Genomic DNA, 18,439 nt, shown 5'->3' with positions numbered 1-18,439 from the left:
ACGTGGCCATTGCCTGGCTGCATATGCGAGGTAGTTCCTGCAAGTGGGTGCTCTCGACAAAGGCTCCAGCGACAAGTGTTGTTGATCAGAGCTCATCTGCGCTGCAACAGAGCGGTCCCCAGAGTGCACGGATCAGTCGGTTAGAGCAATCAGCTGGCTGGGTGAGCCCATCTGCTATGCAAGGACAAGGTCAAAGTCATCAGCGGTTCAGTGGATCTATGCAGCAGACACTCCTCCTCAACCCTGTCAGGCCACGGAGTTTTCAGATAGAATTCTCTCCGATCTCTGAAACTCTGGGAGGAGACACGACTCCAAAAACACCTATGCTCTTTACTCTGAACGGTACTAAGTCGCGACTATCCTCTACTATACACCATTCTAAGCCCCAGGGAATTTTAGCTCCACAACACGAAAACAGTGTCTTGCACGGCACTAGGAACATAAATGGACCGAGTGATGACTTAGTAAAACCAACAGTTTCATCAGCTCATCGCTCTCGTCCATCCTCGTCTAGTTTAAATACTTATCCTCTTCATCAGAATTTAGGTAGCGTAAGTAGTGCTGGGGACTACCACACGCCAAATTTTACTTCTACTCCTCACGCACTTAACAGTGAAAAAGGAAGCCTCAACACTGATCATCAACAAGTTATTTCTGCCATGATATCTCCTATTTGTTATCGTGTAGGTGAATCGACGCAGCCAGCAAACGAAGCCAAAGGCACAGCAATTCTTGATAACGAGATTCTCAGCGATGAAAAGCATCAATCATCTCGGTCTTTTCAGGTTCAAGCGAGCGGTAAAGCCATGGCATTTGTAGCAGCTCAACAGCGAGCTCTGCACGCCCCCGCTGTAGGACGCAATCCTCAGAAGATCAAGCGCAGCACGAGTGCCTCACAGCCACAATATTCCAAGCCTAGCCATCCGGCATTTATGAAGGAGGTGGATGTAGTTTTGCACAAGCTGCAATCAAACGCAATCTATAGCTCTACCATAGATATGTTGTCTAATAATGATCTGAATCATATCTATGCTGTGCACCCTACCCACTTCAAGCCGATGCGAAAGAAGTGGAAGGCTTCGGAGCCGCCATCCTTACCACCGCCTCCCTCCTCTGATGATACACTTCCAGATGGAATCCCGGTGCTTACTGCAAACCCACATGAATTAAAAGATCAATACATATCAACTTTGAGGCCTGTGCAGCCAGTTCCCTCGTCCTCCATAGGCTTCTTTATAGACTCTGATCCGCATGCGTCCAAGAAGAAGTATACCTTGCGACGGGTTAGCTCAGCCAATGCTTCGTCTGTAGCCACACAACAGCGCGATGGCAGCCAGGCTACTGATCGAGAGCTTCGGCAGCGCAGTCTAAGATTAGCTGGAAGCAGTGGTGCTGAGGCCCTTTTAACGGCTGACAAAACACAAAATCCAGATGACCCTCACATATTTCAGCACAATATCTTATTAACACCAGATCTTAGCACACAGACGGACACCGTAACAGATACCATCACCACCCCTGTCAAGGACCTAAGAGATAATAGGCTTACTATAGACGAACTACGACAGCCACCATTAGTCCAGAAAAGAATCCATGAATCAGAAACTATGCGTAGTCAAAATGCAGGTACTAAACCTGACCAGATTCCCTCTAGATCACGAAGTGCAGAAGAAAGTCTGGCAAGCCAGAAGACTCGCCGTATGTCTGCTAGTAAGCCTCTTTTAAATGTTCAGTCTCTGGTTGACAACAAACCTGGTTTACGGCCGCCGCTATCCTTGTCTTCGCGCAGCTCATCCTCTAGACGTGCATACAGTGCACGTCCATCAAGATCTAGTGACGTGTTATCAGCATCTCAGTCAAAAGCTGCAGCCCATACCATAGTAACACAAAAATACTCTGCAATCCATCAAGGTCCAGCCTTTAGTAAGCAGCTTAGGAACCCCACATCTCTACTTACAGACCAAGACACAGTAGCTACTAGCAATGGCTTAGCTGACAGGACTAGGTTCAACGCAGCAAGAAGGCGTCCTTTGAGTTCGGGAGATATTTCACATTCTAAACATGTATTTAGGACAATCCACGGTGAAAAGCCTATTGCAAGAGGATTTAGCACACAATCCAACAGATTAACGCATAATAGTATACGGTCAGCAGCAAATAGTACAAGTTCAAGTTTGCGGCCTGATGTAAGCCTCACGCCCTATCAGTCAACATATGCATCTAAGGCGCTGGCAGTCAGTGCGGTCCTTCCTACGTCGTCTCTGGCCCTGAGCATGGCAAGTAGCTACATCCAGTCGCAAGCTCGTAGTAAGTACAATGTGGCTCTTATGCGCCTTCAGGCACCAAGCGTTACACTAGGATTGGTGCCCTCTCAGCAAGGCAACGCAAGGGCAACATCAGCATCAACCTCAACCCGGCACTCCCGTAGAACAGTTGGGATACAACCGCGCTCAACAACAGAGCAGTCAATTAATACAACTCCCCTCACTGCAAATATCGAAAAGCCTCACCATGATACTAGTTCTATTGCAATAAAACGTTCAAATTATTTTGGACGCACCCGCAATGCTAAAATTGGCACTACGGAGCTGAAGGATGCTTACACAGAGACAGGGAGCTATAGAAGCGTCACTGAGGTGTCTGATGCAAGAAGCTCACTTGATCATCCATTGTCTTTCGGAACACAGACGGGGGTGCAAGTACTTGACAGAGCCCAAAGTCGCCGTTCACAGAGTAGCTCTTCTGCGAGAATTTTAGATAGACTTACCGCCCCAAAGAGCTCCTCCGTAAAGCGATCACGTTCTGCCACGTTTCATTCTCGTGACGATAACCTTATGTTAGCGCCCACACACGACATAAACACAACTGACATATTGGCTGCCCGGCGACTAATTCAGCCCCACACAAACCCACGTTTTATAGATCATAAGCGTGACACAATAACACGTCACCTGACCGATATTGCCACAATGCCGCTGTACTCCAGAGAGGCTCGGTCTTCTGTAGAAAAAGCAAACCAGCCAGAATCTCCGAATATTGCAGAAATGCTCAGGGGACTGGACATCCCCACCATCAACTCGGCCGAAAGCAGTACGCATTATGATCTACGGACGTTGTCTGATGATAAGTTGGTGAATTCTTCTTCTCACGATCCAAGCATCAGCAGAAATCAATCTGTCAACGGGACATTCAGTAGCATGCACACGCTTCCATCCATAGAGCTACACAGGAAAGATGTGCATGTCTGCTCTCAACCAAATGAATTTATCCAGCTTCTTGGCAACACAGCTTTCCCTAGTTCTAGTGCCACGTTAGAAATGTATATCGGCGGGCTAAACTATCAAGAGATAGACCTTCAGCATCATATCTTCTCTAAGCGCAACACAACCACGGTTTCTGAATCCATCAACAAGAAGCAGGAAGCATCCAAGAAAAGATCTGCACGTAAAACACGCAGTAATTCGGCATCTGCGTCTTCTGGTGCTACCTACAATACAAAAAGATGCAGGTCAGGTTCACCCTCTTGTTCAAGCTCACGGTACGGTCCGCCGGTGTCCAATTCAACTACCCAGATGATAGCTCATAGCCTGGAGCCTCAAGCATCTTTAGAGTTACATCCAAGCGCCCAGCTTCACTCATCTGTTAATGCAGATATGGTATTGGAAGATCTAGACATAGATGGAGCCGATCCTGATTATCTATCCAACAGCGCTGTGCGTACCTCTAACTATAAAGAGACTGTCCTTTTGAAGCGCAGAGCTCCTGATGGACGAACACAGCTTGCACTAGTAAGCACGGGAGACATTCTCTATGGTAGCTACAACAAAAAGACTGCTCTGGATGTGACGACGCAACAGTCACAGCGTTCCCTATCTGCTTCTGCCCACGGTGCTCCACATCGACGGCATAGCAAAACTCGTCCGGTCAACAAGACTTCAACCATGTTCAACTATCCGTCCATCACAGGTGCCTTTCCTTTGTATGCAGATGAGGACGAGCAAAGAACAGAAACACATTCGACAGCGCATACTAACAACGAAGCCTCATCTCCACAACATGGGTACCGTCAAGTTTCGCAATCTCTTCCCCTAAACAAACAGTCATCCCGTCCTAAAACTACTGATAATTCAGTGATTCGGTATAACCAACTTCTTAGTGATCACAAAACTCTTTCGGTCAGCATTAGTGCAGCTATGGCTCGTCGAGCTTTTGAAAAGCAGGCAAATGATAGAGCACTCAACGCGCTCATGCATCAGACTACAACCCCTAATACTTCTGGGCTGCAAAGCTCGTCCACGATGTCCTTTTCGCGGGATGTCTCACACATCAGCCAGAGGCAATCTTTGGATAAAGAATCCGTTACAGCAAAGGAGCAGAACAAGGATACAATATATCAGAGCCCTGTACTATTTACTAGCTTAGCAGATGCCTCGCCTCTTCCTTCTTCTAACCCAACCACCACAATAAAAGAGGTTGCAAATCCAAACAATCAAAGCATACCTAGGAGCTCGCAACCTCTTCTCAAAAACCACGCTACTCTGGACAATCTGCGAAAGGAGTCTGCATATAGGGCAAGGTCCAATAGAGTAACGGAAAGTGAGAAAGATATGCGGCTGTCTGCTTTGTCAAGCACCAAGTGTAGCTCCACGATGGAACAACCTTGCCGTGAAACAGACGGGAGAAGGAGCTCATACGTTAAGCAATACAGTAGAAGCCATGTACGGCCGGCCTCAAGCTCTAGTCTATCTGGTTCTGCGACCACCAGGCAAGCAAATAGGTGTCGGAGTAGTTCTGCTGTGAGATCTGCGAGCTCAGCAAGAAAATAGCCATGCACATACGTACGCACAGCCTAAACAGTAACAGAGTATAGAGCCTATGTAGCTAATGCGAGATAGTACATGATGCCCTAAATCAAAGACGATTTAGTAAAACGTAGTAAAACGCAAGTGGCATGGACACAGGTAAATCATAAGTACTTGAGCTTCTTAATGCACTTGTATGCATCTGGAAGCTCTTGCATCATGGCTGTAGCAAGAATCAATTCCGGGTTTTCGCATTTGGCGGACTTCTTCTCAATCTCGGTGAAATTGACAAACTGGAAGTTGTCGAACTTGCGATTCCTGGCCTTATCGTCAAAAATCTTCATAGTTTTAAATGGTCCGTCGCCAAATCCAATCGCAATAATCTCCAATGGATAATTTGATGCCTTAATCAGGGCCTTCATGTCCAGCTCGACATCGGACACATCTCCATCTGTCAAAATGACGAGGATATAAAACTGCTTAGGGTCTGCCTTGCAAATCTCTATCGCCTGTTCGATCATTGGGGCAAAGGTTGTTGGGCCGGACATCTCAATCTGCGATGCAATCCTATTATAGGCCTGACAGACATCAGCAAAACCTTCGAAGTGGGGGTCATCCTGTTCAGGGTACAAGAGAGGAAGAACGGATTGATCTTTCGTGTTGAGGCATCCGAAGCGGTATACAGGGTAGATGTCATCATCATCAAAATTCTTCACAATATGGGACATGATGCGAAGCGCGCGTATATAGGGAGTTTCCCCACGGCTGGCGTCGTGGAGCGAGCAGTGATAGCTCTTTTCACCGGTCCACTCATTGGACTTCGAAAAGTCTATTCCTACAATCATCTGCATAGATTCGATGCCGGCCTTGCGGATAGCAGCAATAAGCTCGTCATAAGTTTTGTAGCGGTCGGGAATGCGGCGAGGCATAAATTAATTTATGTACACTACTGAGGCACAATTTAAAGAACATGGGATAACAGCGACCTTTAAAAAGCGAGCTCCCTACCCTCTTACAGAAACTCAATTGTCAACTCCTTTACCCACCGTTCTTGAGCTCAATGGGAAACGGAGATACCTTTCCGATATACAGCTGGTTAAGCAGGAGTTACAATCTCTAATAGCTTCTCGTCATACTCAAAAGAAGATACCAGTCACCCCGAATGCTAGACCACCTGTTCAGTCAGTTGTGCCTTTCAGTCGTGCTGCATCGTGCGGATCACATCAGGAGACCTTTTCTTACGGTAACACTCGGCACGAGACAAAGCAAGACTCAAGGGCATTTGAAGGGAAGCCATCCTTTGTTTCAACTGGTAGAGCCTTATCACAGCCCTTCGGTGGTGCCATGTCACTATCTACTAGCTATTCCTCTAATGCTATATTATGCCAAGGTCACACTGAGTCAAGGCTGGAGTGCAGGCATTACTTCGATAATTCGCCACTCCAAGTCTCTAATAGATGTTATGATAGATTGGAGCTAGGCAATATAGATACACCGCTCTCTCAAGTAGATACCTGTGACCCAGACCCCAACGACAGACCTGAAGTAGAGCTAGGGACATTTGCTGGCCAAGTAGCAGATAACACAGGAGATCCAAATGAACCTGCAACAGCCTTATCCACCCAGTCCTTCATTGGCTCAGCATCCACTGATGGACCCGCAGAAGCAGATTTACACATTGGAGACCTATTGACATCATGCAATAGATCTATAGAAGAGAACTTTGCGATCAACTCTCAGAATAAGATTGCGCTAAGTAGAATCACGCCTTTGTCACGAGATACAACAGCGCCCTGTTCTGCTCCCTTGATTGTTCAGTCATATCTTCTTCCAGAAAGACACATGTTACACTCTAGCAGTAAGGGCGCCACGATCATGCCAGAGAGGAATGCACGAGTATTGAAAGATGTAGACCTTGTGGATTGCTGGACTATGACAACTGACGCTGATAGCACTCTCGCTACCAAGAATAGCCTTCTCATTTCTGGTGTTGGGAGTGAGCTAGTCATCGGAGTGACAGAGCAGAGATTAGCACCCACTGTGCCACACATTAATGCAAGGAGACCATTCAATCGCCTGAGCAAGCAAGAAGAACCATCTAGAATAGTGGGAAAGCAACAAGTGGAGCATTTGGCGGAGGAGTGCTGTGTTCCTAACCCTTCCAAGCAACTTAGCTTTAATGGAGATGATATAACCAGCCGAGCTACTGAACAGCATAACGTATCGAGTGCTTGTGTAAAACAACACTTGAATTTAGTAACAGACACAGTGAAAAATGAGCTACTGGCTAGCAATGTTATTTCAGAAGACAGTTTGGAGTCACAAAGCAGACCTAGTAAGACAGTAGTCGAAAGCCAGGCGGAGCCCACAAAAGATAGTCTTTCTGACGAGCTTTCTAATAACGTGATCAGCAACGCTCTTGCACTAGCGCCCTTAGTACCTTTGTCTAATGATATTGCTATTTATAGAACAGGAGAGGATGGCACCGTATTCGAAGAGGATCTTGAGGATAATCGACAGCTAGAATCAAAGATAGGCGAGGAAGGCTCCTCCTATGATGACAAGGATGATGCTTTTCTTGATAGCCTGAATCACATGCGGCGCACTTACGGCATAGAGAATGCGTACAACAATTTTGGCGCCTTCTTATCGAATGTGTCAGACTTTATAAGAGATTGCTCTGTGGCTTTATCTAATGAGCCACTTAGCTCTCTTTCTAATGATGTTATGCGGCGGAATCCGTTGCCATCGACACTTCAAATCTCCGACAATCCTCTATCAAAGAATCAATCTCGTCTAGGTACTGAACGCTTTGCACAATTACGTAAAAGTAAAAATAAAAAGCCGACTACCACTAGTGCTCTACCCCCCAAAGAGGATATCATAGAGAAGCTCGACACGTTGCCACTAGCACCCTTGCAAGATCCTGCATCAGGAACTTCGGTCCCTGCGGATACCATGACACAAGAGGATGAGGTGCCTAGTTCTACTGCTCCCTTAGTGAGCGTTGAGCAGATACAGGTACTGAATCTTCCTCAACTTCGAGTCGTAGCATTTCCTAACAATGCTATCAAAGAAGAAGCAGTGTCACTATCACATGAGGAGCACACTAATCTTGTGGAAATGTCTGGAGAAAAACCGTTCCTACCTCCTCTAGAACTCCAGCCACAATTGCCCAGCCTCACAGCTTCAACTGGAGCTTCCTCGCCTAGTTATACCATCACTAGTGGGCGCCAAACGTCATGTATGCAGCCTCCGAATACACCTCATGTACCTGAGTATTTACGTATCAGTCCTCCGTCTACGCGAGGCTCCAGCAAAGGTTCACAGGGTCTATGCAATAGTTTGGATCTTCTTAGCAGTAATACCTCTTTGCCACAAGCACTTGAGGCCAAGCCTTTCACACCGCGACTTCCGGGATTTGAAGAAGGGAGCAGAAACGATGCTGCAATATCTTCTGCTTTTGAGACACTGAAACTAATCGGCTATACGTCAAAAGGCCGTGGTACTGCAGTTAGCCGTTCCTCATACATGCAGCTTAGGGGTCGTCGTGCTCCGTCAACCTTACAGACCTCAAGCTTTTCAGTTATTGAAGGGCCAGGAGCATTTTCGTCAGCCACGCAGCGCAATACCGTTAATGAGGTAGGAGTAGGATGCGATCCAAACCGACTTATCCTGTCACGCACTGCCTTAGAGGACTTGATGGACATGTCAGATAGCGACTTATCTGCCCTTCGTACAAACACACTACCTACTAACGAGGCCAGGAAGGGCCCGGTCCAGCATACCGGCAGAAGGATGGTGGAGCCTGGGATGAAGTATTTACTATGGCAGGTGCCTTCGACAATCAATTGAATTCGTCGAAGATTGCAGGGTCATCACAGACCCGGTACGCTGGTCAATGACTCAGACATGGCTATAGTCTCAATCAAACGCTCATTGGTATGGCTCAGTTTATTGACCAACTCAACGACTTGGTCCTGAAGGCGCGATGACGAAATGACAGATCCGGCCAAGCTGGCATTCATCCCAGCTTTGAGCTTAGCATTTTCGTCCCTGAGTTTGGCATTCTCTGCCTCTAGCTCTGCAATTTGCTGATAGAGCTGGGTGACATTTGCCGCCGAGGGAGTTGTAGCAGCCTCAGCCAGGCCTTGGCGCATCCTAGCAAAAACTATGGGGGCACTGTCCATACAGCACTCTTCATATGTGGGAGTGGGGATGCGATTTACGTACAAAGACTCGCTAGATGCTGCCAGATTGCTGTCTAGTGGAAGTATTAGCTCATTCGCATCTAGGTTGGCACACACAGGAGTCTGATTATCAGCAGAATCAATCATGGAGTTATTCATAGAGCTGGTATTGGACCCCTTGGCTTTATCCTTCTTCGACGGCTTTGCTGGTTTTATAGATTTAACTTTGAGCTTCTTGGAGCCTCTCAGGCTGCTAGTATCAGATTTCGAGTCAGAGACCTCCTCCGAGGCCGGGTCTGGCTGGTATGTAGAGCAGTGCGTAGTGAGAATAGTAATCGCCTCCTGGTGGCCTTGATCCTGTGCACTTTTCAAGCTTTGCTGAAGCGTTTCAGGGGCAGGATTGTACTTGCTTAGGAGAAGATTGATCCCCTCATAATTCTTGTTGTATATTGCGTAGTCAATGGGAGTCAATCCGTTAGAATCCGGAGATAGGTCAAAGTAGGGTAGAAGGATCTGCGTCACGTCTAGCATCTCACGTTCTAGGGAGAGCATGAGTGCATTGCATCCATCCTCAAGGGTGTCCATGTACTCTGCGGAAGCTAGGAGCTCGCATGCTTTTGCATTGCCAGCCTTTACTGCATGCATTAGTGCCGTGTAGCCATCAACATCCTTCTTCCGGGCCTCAAGGGGGGCCAAGATGGGGATCATCTTCAGCTGATCCTTCTTCACCGCCAGGATCAACGCAGTGTTGCCATTTTCATCCATGATCCCGCTAAACTTTTTGGCAAGAGCCTTCACAAGAGGAACGTTTCCATCGTTCACTAGCTCTAGCCACTGTTCCCCTGTCTTTATTCTTGAGGCCATTTTTTTAAATTGTACAAGCCATCCGGGTATCATCCAGCATATAAAAGAGTTGCACTAGTTGTACTAGTTGCACTAAATACCTTCAGTGATATTTAGCAGCTTCTTATATATTCCAGTCTCGTCTATTTCGATATTCAGCATGCGGCGTGTGCTAGCGCTCATTCTATAAACCTCCTTAGCTACCTTATACAGTTCATCCTGGAGGACAACGTCAAACGGTCCACAGATGAGTGACATGCTCCTGACGCGCTCGTGGAGAGCTGTGGTATCGAGAATGTCGAGCCGGTTGAGGCGTCGTCCGACGAGGCAAAGGTTCAGCTCATGATGCAAGTTAATATACCCGAAGACCTTGAAGGTCTGCGTGTAGAAGCGCTTCTCAAGCTCCCAGAGGAAAGACTTTCTTATGCTATAGGCAATCTTACACAAGTAAAAGATTGCAACATAGCAATCCATGGGGTCACTGACATTGTGTATGGAGGAGAACTGGGACAAGTGTGGAGTGTTGTAGATTATATAGAAGCTAAAGTCTTTCTGCACATAGAGTAGGTTGGAGTCGCGTACTACCGTATCGTTGATTATCTTGAGAAGAGTCATATATTTAAGCAGGGTAATGTGCGCACCCTCCTCAACAATCGCATCATAGAGCTCTGTGATGGTAATGCAGAGCATGTAAGACGGTGGAATGAAGAGGAATGGGGAGGGCATACTATTGAAGCGTCTATCGTCGTACACAAGTAGCGCCCGCAAGACTCCGGCAAGCGTTTTGGAGTAGTATGGTTCAAATACCGTGTCTGGCTTCAGAGGATACATATTTTCATCACATATCTTCATAGAGAATTTGCTTGCTAGTATTAGCCTAAGCGTGTCCAAGTCATACAAGTATCTAAAGGTGAAGTTGCACGAATTATAACAGGATCGAAATAGGGCGTACTTTCTCCAAGAGGAGAATTTGGACCGTCTGACAATCTGATGCAGCTCCTCGTCGGAGTACACACGTGAGAATTGTACACTACTATCGCCAGACCTCTCTTTAAGTAATGACTCTAAAGACTTGGCTATGTCATAGCAATCATGCATGTTTGCAAATGATGTGACAGAGGTGATTTTCTTATCCGGCGGAGTTGCTGAGACTGCCGCACGCCTGGGGACAGAGGGAGAACGCAAGTAGCGCACAGATCTCTTTGTCGTCTTCCCCGTTACAGTGGTAACTTTATGCTCTGCCTCTGCACCATGGTCACGGCCTCTTTTGGATAGTATAGAGGCTATCCTGGCTTGCAGGAGACGGAGCACCATAAGGGACAATCTTGCCTTTTGTTTTAGGGGTCCACCAGCAAGACACTCTGTAGTAGCATACGGAAGTTGTACTTCTGTGTCATAAATTAAATCTGATACCATTCCAACTAACTTGAGCTGCTTCCCCATATATGCAGGATTCCTGTCCATGTTGATACCCCTGTGAAGATGCTCTGCTTGGTAGGTCAGAACATTGCACGAACTGAAGGTGTTATGTAGATAGCAATCAAAGAATATGCGCTCCAGCTTATTGCATGCGATGACACCAATAGCCTTTTTAGTCTCTGAGTAGGCGGAAATGCCCTGAGCCACGTGGTTAAGCATCGCGTGGTAAAGATCCAGTTGGCCAAACAGTACACGCACAATACAGAGAATGATAGATAGAAAATAAATGGCTGAATGTAAGTTGCGTATTGATGGGGATTCATGCGCTAGAACAAGAGCATCGTCCAAGGTCTGGCAAGTGACAGGCCTCAAAGATCTTAAACCAGCCTTTGAAAAGGCACAGGATAGATAAGCTATAAGAGACGAGTTGTGCTTGGGAAAATTTTGTCGTATAGTGTGGTAGGCATTCCAAATAGCCTTTAGCGGCGTTCCAAGCCTAAGATTGGGTAGCAGTGAGACACAGGTGGTCAGTGTGGGGTAGTCAGTATCTCGAATGTGCTCTGTTTGCAAATAGGAACCTATATTAGCAGAATTGGAAACGTTATAAGTGGGCTCCATCTTTTGCAGAATGTTGGAAATGTAGTAGCTGATTGCCAAGTAGACACATTTTAGTTCTGTGAATATGCGCAGAACCGGTGCAAAATAATTTGTGGCATCAAGAAGAAAAATAGTATTCGCCCATATGTGGGTGCAGAGCGAGACCGTTGCGCCTGTGCTTGTGTTGCACAGCGGAGAAAGTTCAGTGGTAATACTGCTCCACGTAGTTATTATGAGAAAGAAGAAAAAGACAAAGTTACTTGTGGTGAAGTCTCGGAGTCCACGAAAGTACTCGTAGAGGACAAAGGTCCTAGTGAGAATAAGCATGGAGCTTGAGACGGCGTCAACAGCAACGGTAACGCACCTAGTAATTTGCACCAGCCGATAAAGAATAGGGTGCTCTTTCATAACTCTACCGAACAGCACAGTTTTCGTGGAGACAACCAGCTTTGATTTCCTTGATGCTATAAGTGCTCTAAACAGCGTTAGAAGAATGCGTAGGCCCAAGAGGGTACTCATAAACGCATGGAAATGATGCAACTGGGCATGGTTTTGGAGTAACACAGATGCCAATCCGGGACCATTGCTGTCAAGTTTTGTGACATGGACTAAATTCGAAGAAGAGAAGTTGCACCTCATTGCAAAGGGCACAAGGGATGATGATCCCTGAAACGTGTCACTAATTAGGCGTGTAGAAAGCTGCTTGCGTTGGCAGGGATTCCTAAATGTTAAAAGCCTTCCATAAATATACAACAGATAGATGTGCTGATTGGTGTCGGTTATTTCGTGTGCCCCAAAGAGCATGAACAAAAATATAATGTAGAAAAGAATATCAAAGAAGATCCTCAGAAGGTAGCCTGATGTAAGAGTTATTAGGAAGGAGACATGCTCCTCAAGAATAGGCTTGCAGGTTAGTGGACGGAGAAAAGGTTTGAAGAGCGGCCACTTGAACGCAGAAGTAGAATAGCGTAGCCATCCACGAGGCTTGTTAATGGATCTTTGAGGCTGCTCTAACTCCCCTGTATAAATCTTCTTCAAGCGCGCACACGCAAAGAAGTTGCGTGCAGATGAGTCCTCTGGGATCTCAGTGTCAACCTCTGGGGCTGAAGTGTGCGGTCTTAGGCGACCAGTTTCAATCGGCAGTTGAGGCTCTGACGTCTTGCACAGTTCTTCGTCTTCAGTGGTATCCGATAGTTGAATATAGGATAGAGCAGCATTCAGAGAACAACGCTTGAGATAAATCATAGATTGCCAGTTGGAGTGAAGAAACTTACTATGCCTCTTGCGTGTTTGAAGCAGCGATTCCTGCGCTGCATCAGAGTTGGCATCTTGTCTGTCACTTGAGCCTTGGTCTTCTTCTGTTGTAGATCCTGCTTTGGCTTTGAATGCCGCGTCTTCATAGTCGTGCTTGCTATTGCTAGAGGGCCCGCCTCGCAAAGAAGACGAAGAACAGATGGGGCGAACCCCGGGCATAGACGAGGCGTAGATAGATGGATGTGCAACAAGGTCGAATGCCACTCCAAACGTCGTGTATACGATACTCTTGTACTGATTAATGTTTGACAGATTGATGGGAGTGTACGCTGGTGTTGGGGCCGGCCTAGTCGTTACTATATCCTTAAGGGCGTGTGAGGTTATTGCATGGAATGATGTCTCAATTGATCGTCCCGTGGCACTGGTACTCAGCTTCTCTGTCGCTGGCTTTCCGAGGGTAATGAAGCTGTTGGTCTGCCAGATAATCGGATTGAAGAGAGGATCGTCATCCATCCCATCAGTACAAGATGACGGTTTATATGAAGCTGCCTTGCTCTTGTTTCGAGGCGAATCTGTGCAAGAAGTTATTGATAGCGACGACACAGTTCCATCAAGGGTATCCGGCGCTTGATAGACCATGGGTCGCGGATTCCCGCCCATAGTGCTCTTATTTCCACGAAACTGGGAAAGCATAGACGCAGGGGCAGTATCCTGTGCACTGTTGTCTGGCAAGTGCATCGATCCATTGAACAGTATAACAGATTGGACGCTATTTTCTGTCTCATCATTTTCGCTAGCAATTTCAAGTTTATAAAGACACGAATAGCTGTCCAGTGTAGTGGGCGGATTAGAGGTGCCATCCGTTGGCATTGATCCATTAAAGTTGGGGGGATTCAATGTTCCAGTTTTTGGATAAGTGGAGGGCCCTGCAGGCAATGGATATGCAGAAGCTCCAGATGTTCTACTGAATGCCCTATCGGTAGGATTGTTGAGCTGACTGGTGCTAGTTTTATTAAACTGAATATCTGACGCATCATCGGTGGAGGCAGACTGATCGCTCTCCCTCACTAGTGAAAGCGTGTGCATAGAGTCATCGGATTCCTGTAAAGCTGCAATGAAGGTCTTGCTCACCTTAATGAACGAGCAGTTTGGTGGGGAAATATCCTTGTTCTGGCCATAGGTATTGTCCGATTTGCTATCGATATCACTTGAAGGAGAAACAGACTGGCAAAGGTGCGAAAGCGCAGACCTATGGATCGGCAGATGTGAAGCTGCGGATTTAGGTGTTTCTGGCAAAGATTCAGTGCAGCTATCGTTGGTAGAGGAATACTCAATGCTAGGAGACTTGGGCGCCAAGAGTGGTATCTCCACCTCTTCATCTGCATGACTATGGAGAGAAAACTTAGCAGAGTTGGAGTTCGCATTGCTGAGCTTAAATTCTGGATCAGCTTTATGCTGGCTAGCATTCTTGCTACGCAGCCTCTTGTCTAGACTTTGCGAAAAGGCTTTCAATTCGTTGATTTGGAGGTTACGCAGACAATCAGTTAGCTTTCCAGACGTCTGGTTATTCTCCGAAAGAGAATGATTGGCTGTTCCTAAGCGTGCAGTGCTCCTCCTGCCTATCTTACTGTACAGTATATCTAGCTTGTTTGCCGAAAAGTCCACATACGAATACGCTCGCCTTTTGAAATAGTGTACAGGGAGTACATTGTCAACGTTCATGCTAGAGCTGTCGAAGCTCTCTGTTTTGCGAGTAACTATGGTCATAAGGGTCTTTAGATTTGGGTCGCTAACCTTTGACTTCAGCAAGGCTTGATGACCAGGAATAGGCAGGTTTTCGGGTGCCATGACACTGCTTGGTAACAGCTGAGACTTGTGTGTATACAAGTTGGTTAGGCGACTATCAGAAAAATTCTGTGCTGATAGTACGTTGGAAGACATTATCATAGATATTGGGTTCTCTGGGTTTGCAGATTCAAAGACGGGCGTAGTTAGAGGGGTACCATGGCTGTCTGAAGAGGTAGTTAAAAGTGTAGGGTCTCCTGAGAAAGGATATATGAAGGAGCTGAACTGAGAGCTATCGTGATCGCGGCAAGAGTGGAACTCTGATGTATTGTCCATTGGCTTAGTCATGGCCATCTTAACCTCTTTTAGGAAGGACGGCCACTCGGCATCAGGCTGCCTCTTTTTGTGCAATCCTGCGTTTGCCACAAGGAAATCAAAGTCGAACTGATTATTTGCCAGGGTGCCTAGATCTCCAACCACATTACCTTGGGGCAGGAGGCTCTTGTTGAGACTTGTGATCACCTTGTCAAAACGCTCAAGATCTGTGTTCAGAAGACGAAATAACTTGCGCATAGCCTTCGAGTTATAGATAGGGATGGAATCCAGCATGCGGAGGGCCCTGTATCCGGACGATTTGGGGTCCTTGGCACGCAGGATGAGATCCTCCGTCTGTAGAAGCAATTGATAGGAAGAGTCTGCATCCCAGCATTCGCATTTTGGAGACCCCTCACCCTTCTGCATCGACGCGTTGGAGACCATTGTATCTGTACATTCAGAGAGTGAGAATGTATCATGGGTGGTCTGCGAGGAGGTCAATGTTTCGCCTATAGAGGTGTCAATAGATTTGTTAATGGATAGACTGGGATACTCTTTTAGGTCGATGTCGCGGTGCTCTCCAAGGTTGGCCTTTGTGGCAGCGTTTTGCTCTGAAACAAGAATGCGATGCTTTATTCCAAAAGCCAATAAACACACTATCAGACTATAGTTGTGATTCGTGAAAGATAAAATCCCTAGAGAATGATGGGACGACGATGAGGTAGACGAATTAGAAGATAGAGAGCTGCCGGGCAGGGTAAGTTTAATACTGTCATAAAACATGTACAATGGAGGCTTATAAAATAAAAAATTCCGATACTTATGTGTTATCCGAGACGGATACTCGATTGAGAGCGGGGTGGTGGAGAGCCCATCAAGAGAGACCTGGAAGACAGACACCTTCATGTCACAGACTTCTTGAAAGTTTGGACTAGGCGTCTTTGTCGAGTAAGGATAGGTTAATTGGCTGAGGGCATTGTTGACGTATATGGCGTCTATCTTGAGATTCTTAGGGCTCCATAGCCGCATGCTATTTGTTGAAGAAGAACTGTAGAAAAAAGTGCTATTAAGGGGCATAGTCTGAGGTGTTGTCGAGGAGTGTGAGCGAAGTCTATGTTTAGAGTGCATTGAGACACTAGAGTCAGGATTCTGGTGGAGTGAAATAAGCTTTTGCGGAAATGCATCATCAGTGGGGGAGGTTGTGGTATTCAGAGCCTTGATGACGGAGCGTCTCCTAGAGTAGATTGCAGAGCGGGTGTTCCCTCTTCGAGCTGCAAGGAAGCGGCGGAAGTTCATCGAAGACTCTAGGTCAGCGTTCGTTAGCGGTTGAGGGTCGTCGGAGAATGCATCAGAGCAGATAACATCACTGGTGATTGTGTCACTGCCCTCTGTCCCGCGATTCCCATACTCCTCTAGCGGCCGTGAAAGCATATTGACAACACTGAAGTAGACGTTTGACGGCAGTTCATTGAACTCGACTGTGGGTTCTGCGACAGAGTGGTACGCTTGTGAAAAAGACATATTCGAGGCAGAAAACAAATTGGCCTTCAGACCAGCACCAGTCTTGATACCGTTGACAACACTATGGATAGGCTCATTGTCCAGAGATGAGCGAGCAACATCTAGATAGAGGGGTACATGATCATGACTAGAGAGAAGGCTGTCTTTGCTTAGAGAGAGTGAGCACTTAGTGGAGGGTGTCTTAGAAGAATGTCCGTATGGCTTATCTCTAGTGTCGTCGGTCGCCACAGCATTATGATTGCTAGACACAAAGCTATCTGAGTTGGTACTGGTCGTGCTTCTACTCCAGTCACGGCCACTCTCATAAGATTGTGTGTTTGAAGCAGCACTGGAGTCCGATTGCCTTATTGTTTCCTGATTATATGCAACTATCTTCTCATGTAGCTTAGTAGCCAGAGCCACTGGGGCGCCAAAAACTTCATAACATGACATATGTTGTGATCCCAGGAAGCCAATGGCAAGGTCTCCAAAAGTAATAACTGAGTCTACACGGAGCGCAAATATCCCAGCACACCTGCTAACCAGAAGAGCGAAGGTAGACAGAATCTTCATATAATCCTTTGGCTCAACACTTTCAGCACCAAACTCAACGCCCTGAGGGCTTTGCCTGTTGTTGTATTGTGTGAAGGAGTTGCCAGCAATGACCTTTATGGTGCTTAGATTCGAGTAGACCTTTGTCAGCTGAGGGAAGTCGTCGAGGAGGATTGTATCTATGCAGGAGATGAACTGATTGACAACGCTGGCTATAATGTGATTTATGTAACAGTCTGTCAGTGGGGAAAAACTGATATTATTAGAAGCTGGCTTTGTGTGCGTGTTGGTGGCGGCATACATGTACTTCTGAAGCTTCTTTCGGAGGCACGGTATATCGATGTTTATCACCAGGAGGTACATATCGGCGTGCACCTGAAGTTTTATGTCTTTGTCTTGGAAGATATAGTCAAGAGCTCTGTGGGGCAGGAGGTTAGCAAACGTTTTTGCGATGAATTGCTTGCTGAGAAGCTGCAGGGCCTGGCTATCCATAATCAATTGCAAGGGGCGCCTATTGAGCTGCTCAAAAGAAAAGCGCGAGGACACAATCGTGATAAGAAAAATGCTAATCAGTAAAATGAGAAGAGTAGATCCATTCAACACTTTGACCAGGGCAAACATGAATATGAGAAATGTGCCTGTTCGGACTCCGCGATGCAGGTAGCCTTGCCGACCCACAACTGCAGGAAAGCTAACTATCAAGTAGCTCGAAAGGAGTGCATAGACAGAGACGAAGAAGTCCCCTGTAGCATATATCTTCAAGACCAAGAGATACCAGAGGGAAAATAGACATCCAAATGTGTTAAGCATGTTGATTGTAGTAGGTACAGTAGTTGTGAAACAGCTGCACGGCTTGTCCATAAGTGTAAATGATCTAATAGAGTGATATTCTGAGGTGCACTGGCAACGCACATCGTAGTAATTCTCTGTAAAAATAATAAAGCAAGCATGGAGGACCATCACCAATGTTGTTGCGACAAGGAAGCGTAGACTCTGGACAGCTGTTTGTTGAGAGATGGCCACTACTAAACTAAGTATTAATGAAACCGAAAGAGAGAGTATCTGAATTGCATAGGCTGCATTCTTACGCCTGATCTGATGGACGAAGTGCACGCAGATGCCATCACGGTCGGCTCCAAAGGAGTCCCCGTTTAGATTTAAGAGCATGAAGTATTTTATTTA

At 46.5% G+C, this 18,439-nt stretch overlaps 5 protein-coding genes across 5 annotated transcripts; 2 read left to right on the top strand and 3 right to left on the bottom strand.

Moving 5' to 3' along the window:
- Positions 1–23: 23 nt before the first annotated feature.
- GL50803_0014802 (Hemagglutinin protein-like protein) lies at positions 24–4,826 on the top strand (the record flags this gene model as incomplete). The annotated part of the gene is made up of 1 exon (XM_001707842.1): positions 24–4,826. The coding sequence occupies one exon, from the start codon at positions 24–26 to the stop codon at positions 4,824–4,826; it is 4,803 nt and encodes a 1,600-aa protein (XP_001707894.1).
- Positions 4,827–4,966: 140 nt separating this feature from the next.
- On the bottom strand, positions 4,967–5,731 carry GL50803_008903 (Copine I; the record flags this gene model as incomplete). Its single annotated transcript, XM_001707843.1, has 1 exon — positions 4,967–5,731. The coding sequence occupies one exon, from the start codon at positions 5,729–5,731 to the stop codon at positions 4,967–4,969; it is 765 nt and encodes a 254-aa protein (XP_001707895.1).
- Positions 5,732–5,741: 10 nt separating this feature from the next.
- Positions 5,742–8,657, top strand: GL50803_0016674 (uncharacterized protein; the record flags this gene model as incomplete). The annotated part of the gene is made up of 1 exon (XM_038045879.1): positions 5,742–8,657. One exon carries the CDS (start codon positions 5,742–5,744, stop codon positions 8,655–8,657), a length of 2,916 nt encoding a protein of 971 aa, XP_037901570.1.
- Positions 8,658–8,680: 23 nt separating this feature from the next.
- On the bottom strand, positions 8,681–9,856 carry GL50803_0014800 (Ankyrin repeat protein 3; the record flags this gene model as incomplete). Its single annotated transcript, XM_001707846.2, has 1 exon — positions 8,681–9,856. The coding sequence occupies one exon, from the start codon at positions 9,854–9,856 to the stop codon at positions 8,681–8,683; it is 1,176 nt and encodes a 391-aa protein (XP_001707898.2).
- A 72-nt stretch (positions 9,857–9,928) lies between these two features.
- On the bottom strand, positions 9,929–18,424 carry GL50803_0087422 (uncharacterized protein; the record flags this gene model as incomplete). The annotated part of the gene is made up of 1 exon (XM_001707847.1): positions 9,929–18,424. The coding sequence occupies one exon, from the start codon at positions 18,422–18,424 to the stop codon at positions 9,929–9,931; it is 8,496 nt and encodes a 2,831-aa protein (XP_001707899.1).
- Positions 18,425–18,439: the final 15 nt, after the last annotated feature.

This window comes from Giardia intestinalis, chromosome 1 (assembly GCF_000002435.2).
Source record: "Giardia intestinalis strain WB C6 chromosome 1, whole genome shotgun sequence".
NCBI lineage: Eukaryota > Fornicata > Diplomonadida > Hexamitidae > Giardia > Giardia duodenalis.
Note: the sequence above shows the minus strand (reverse complement) of the source record. Positions and strands in the feature narration are given on the sequence as shown.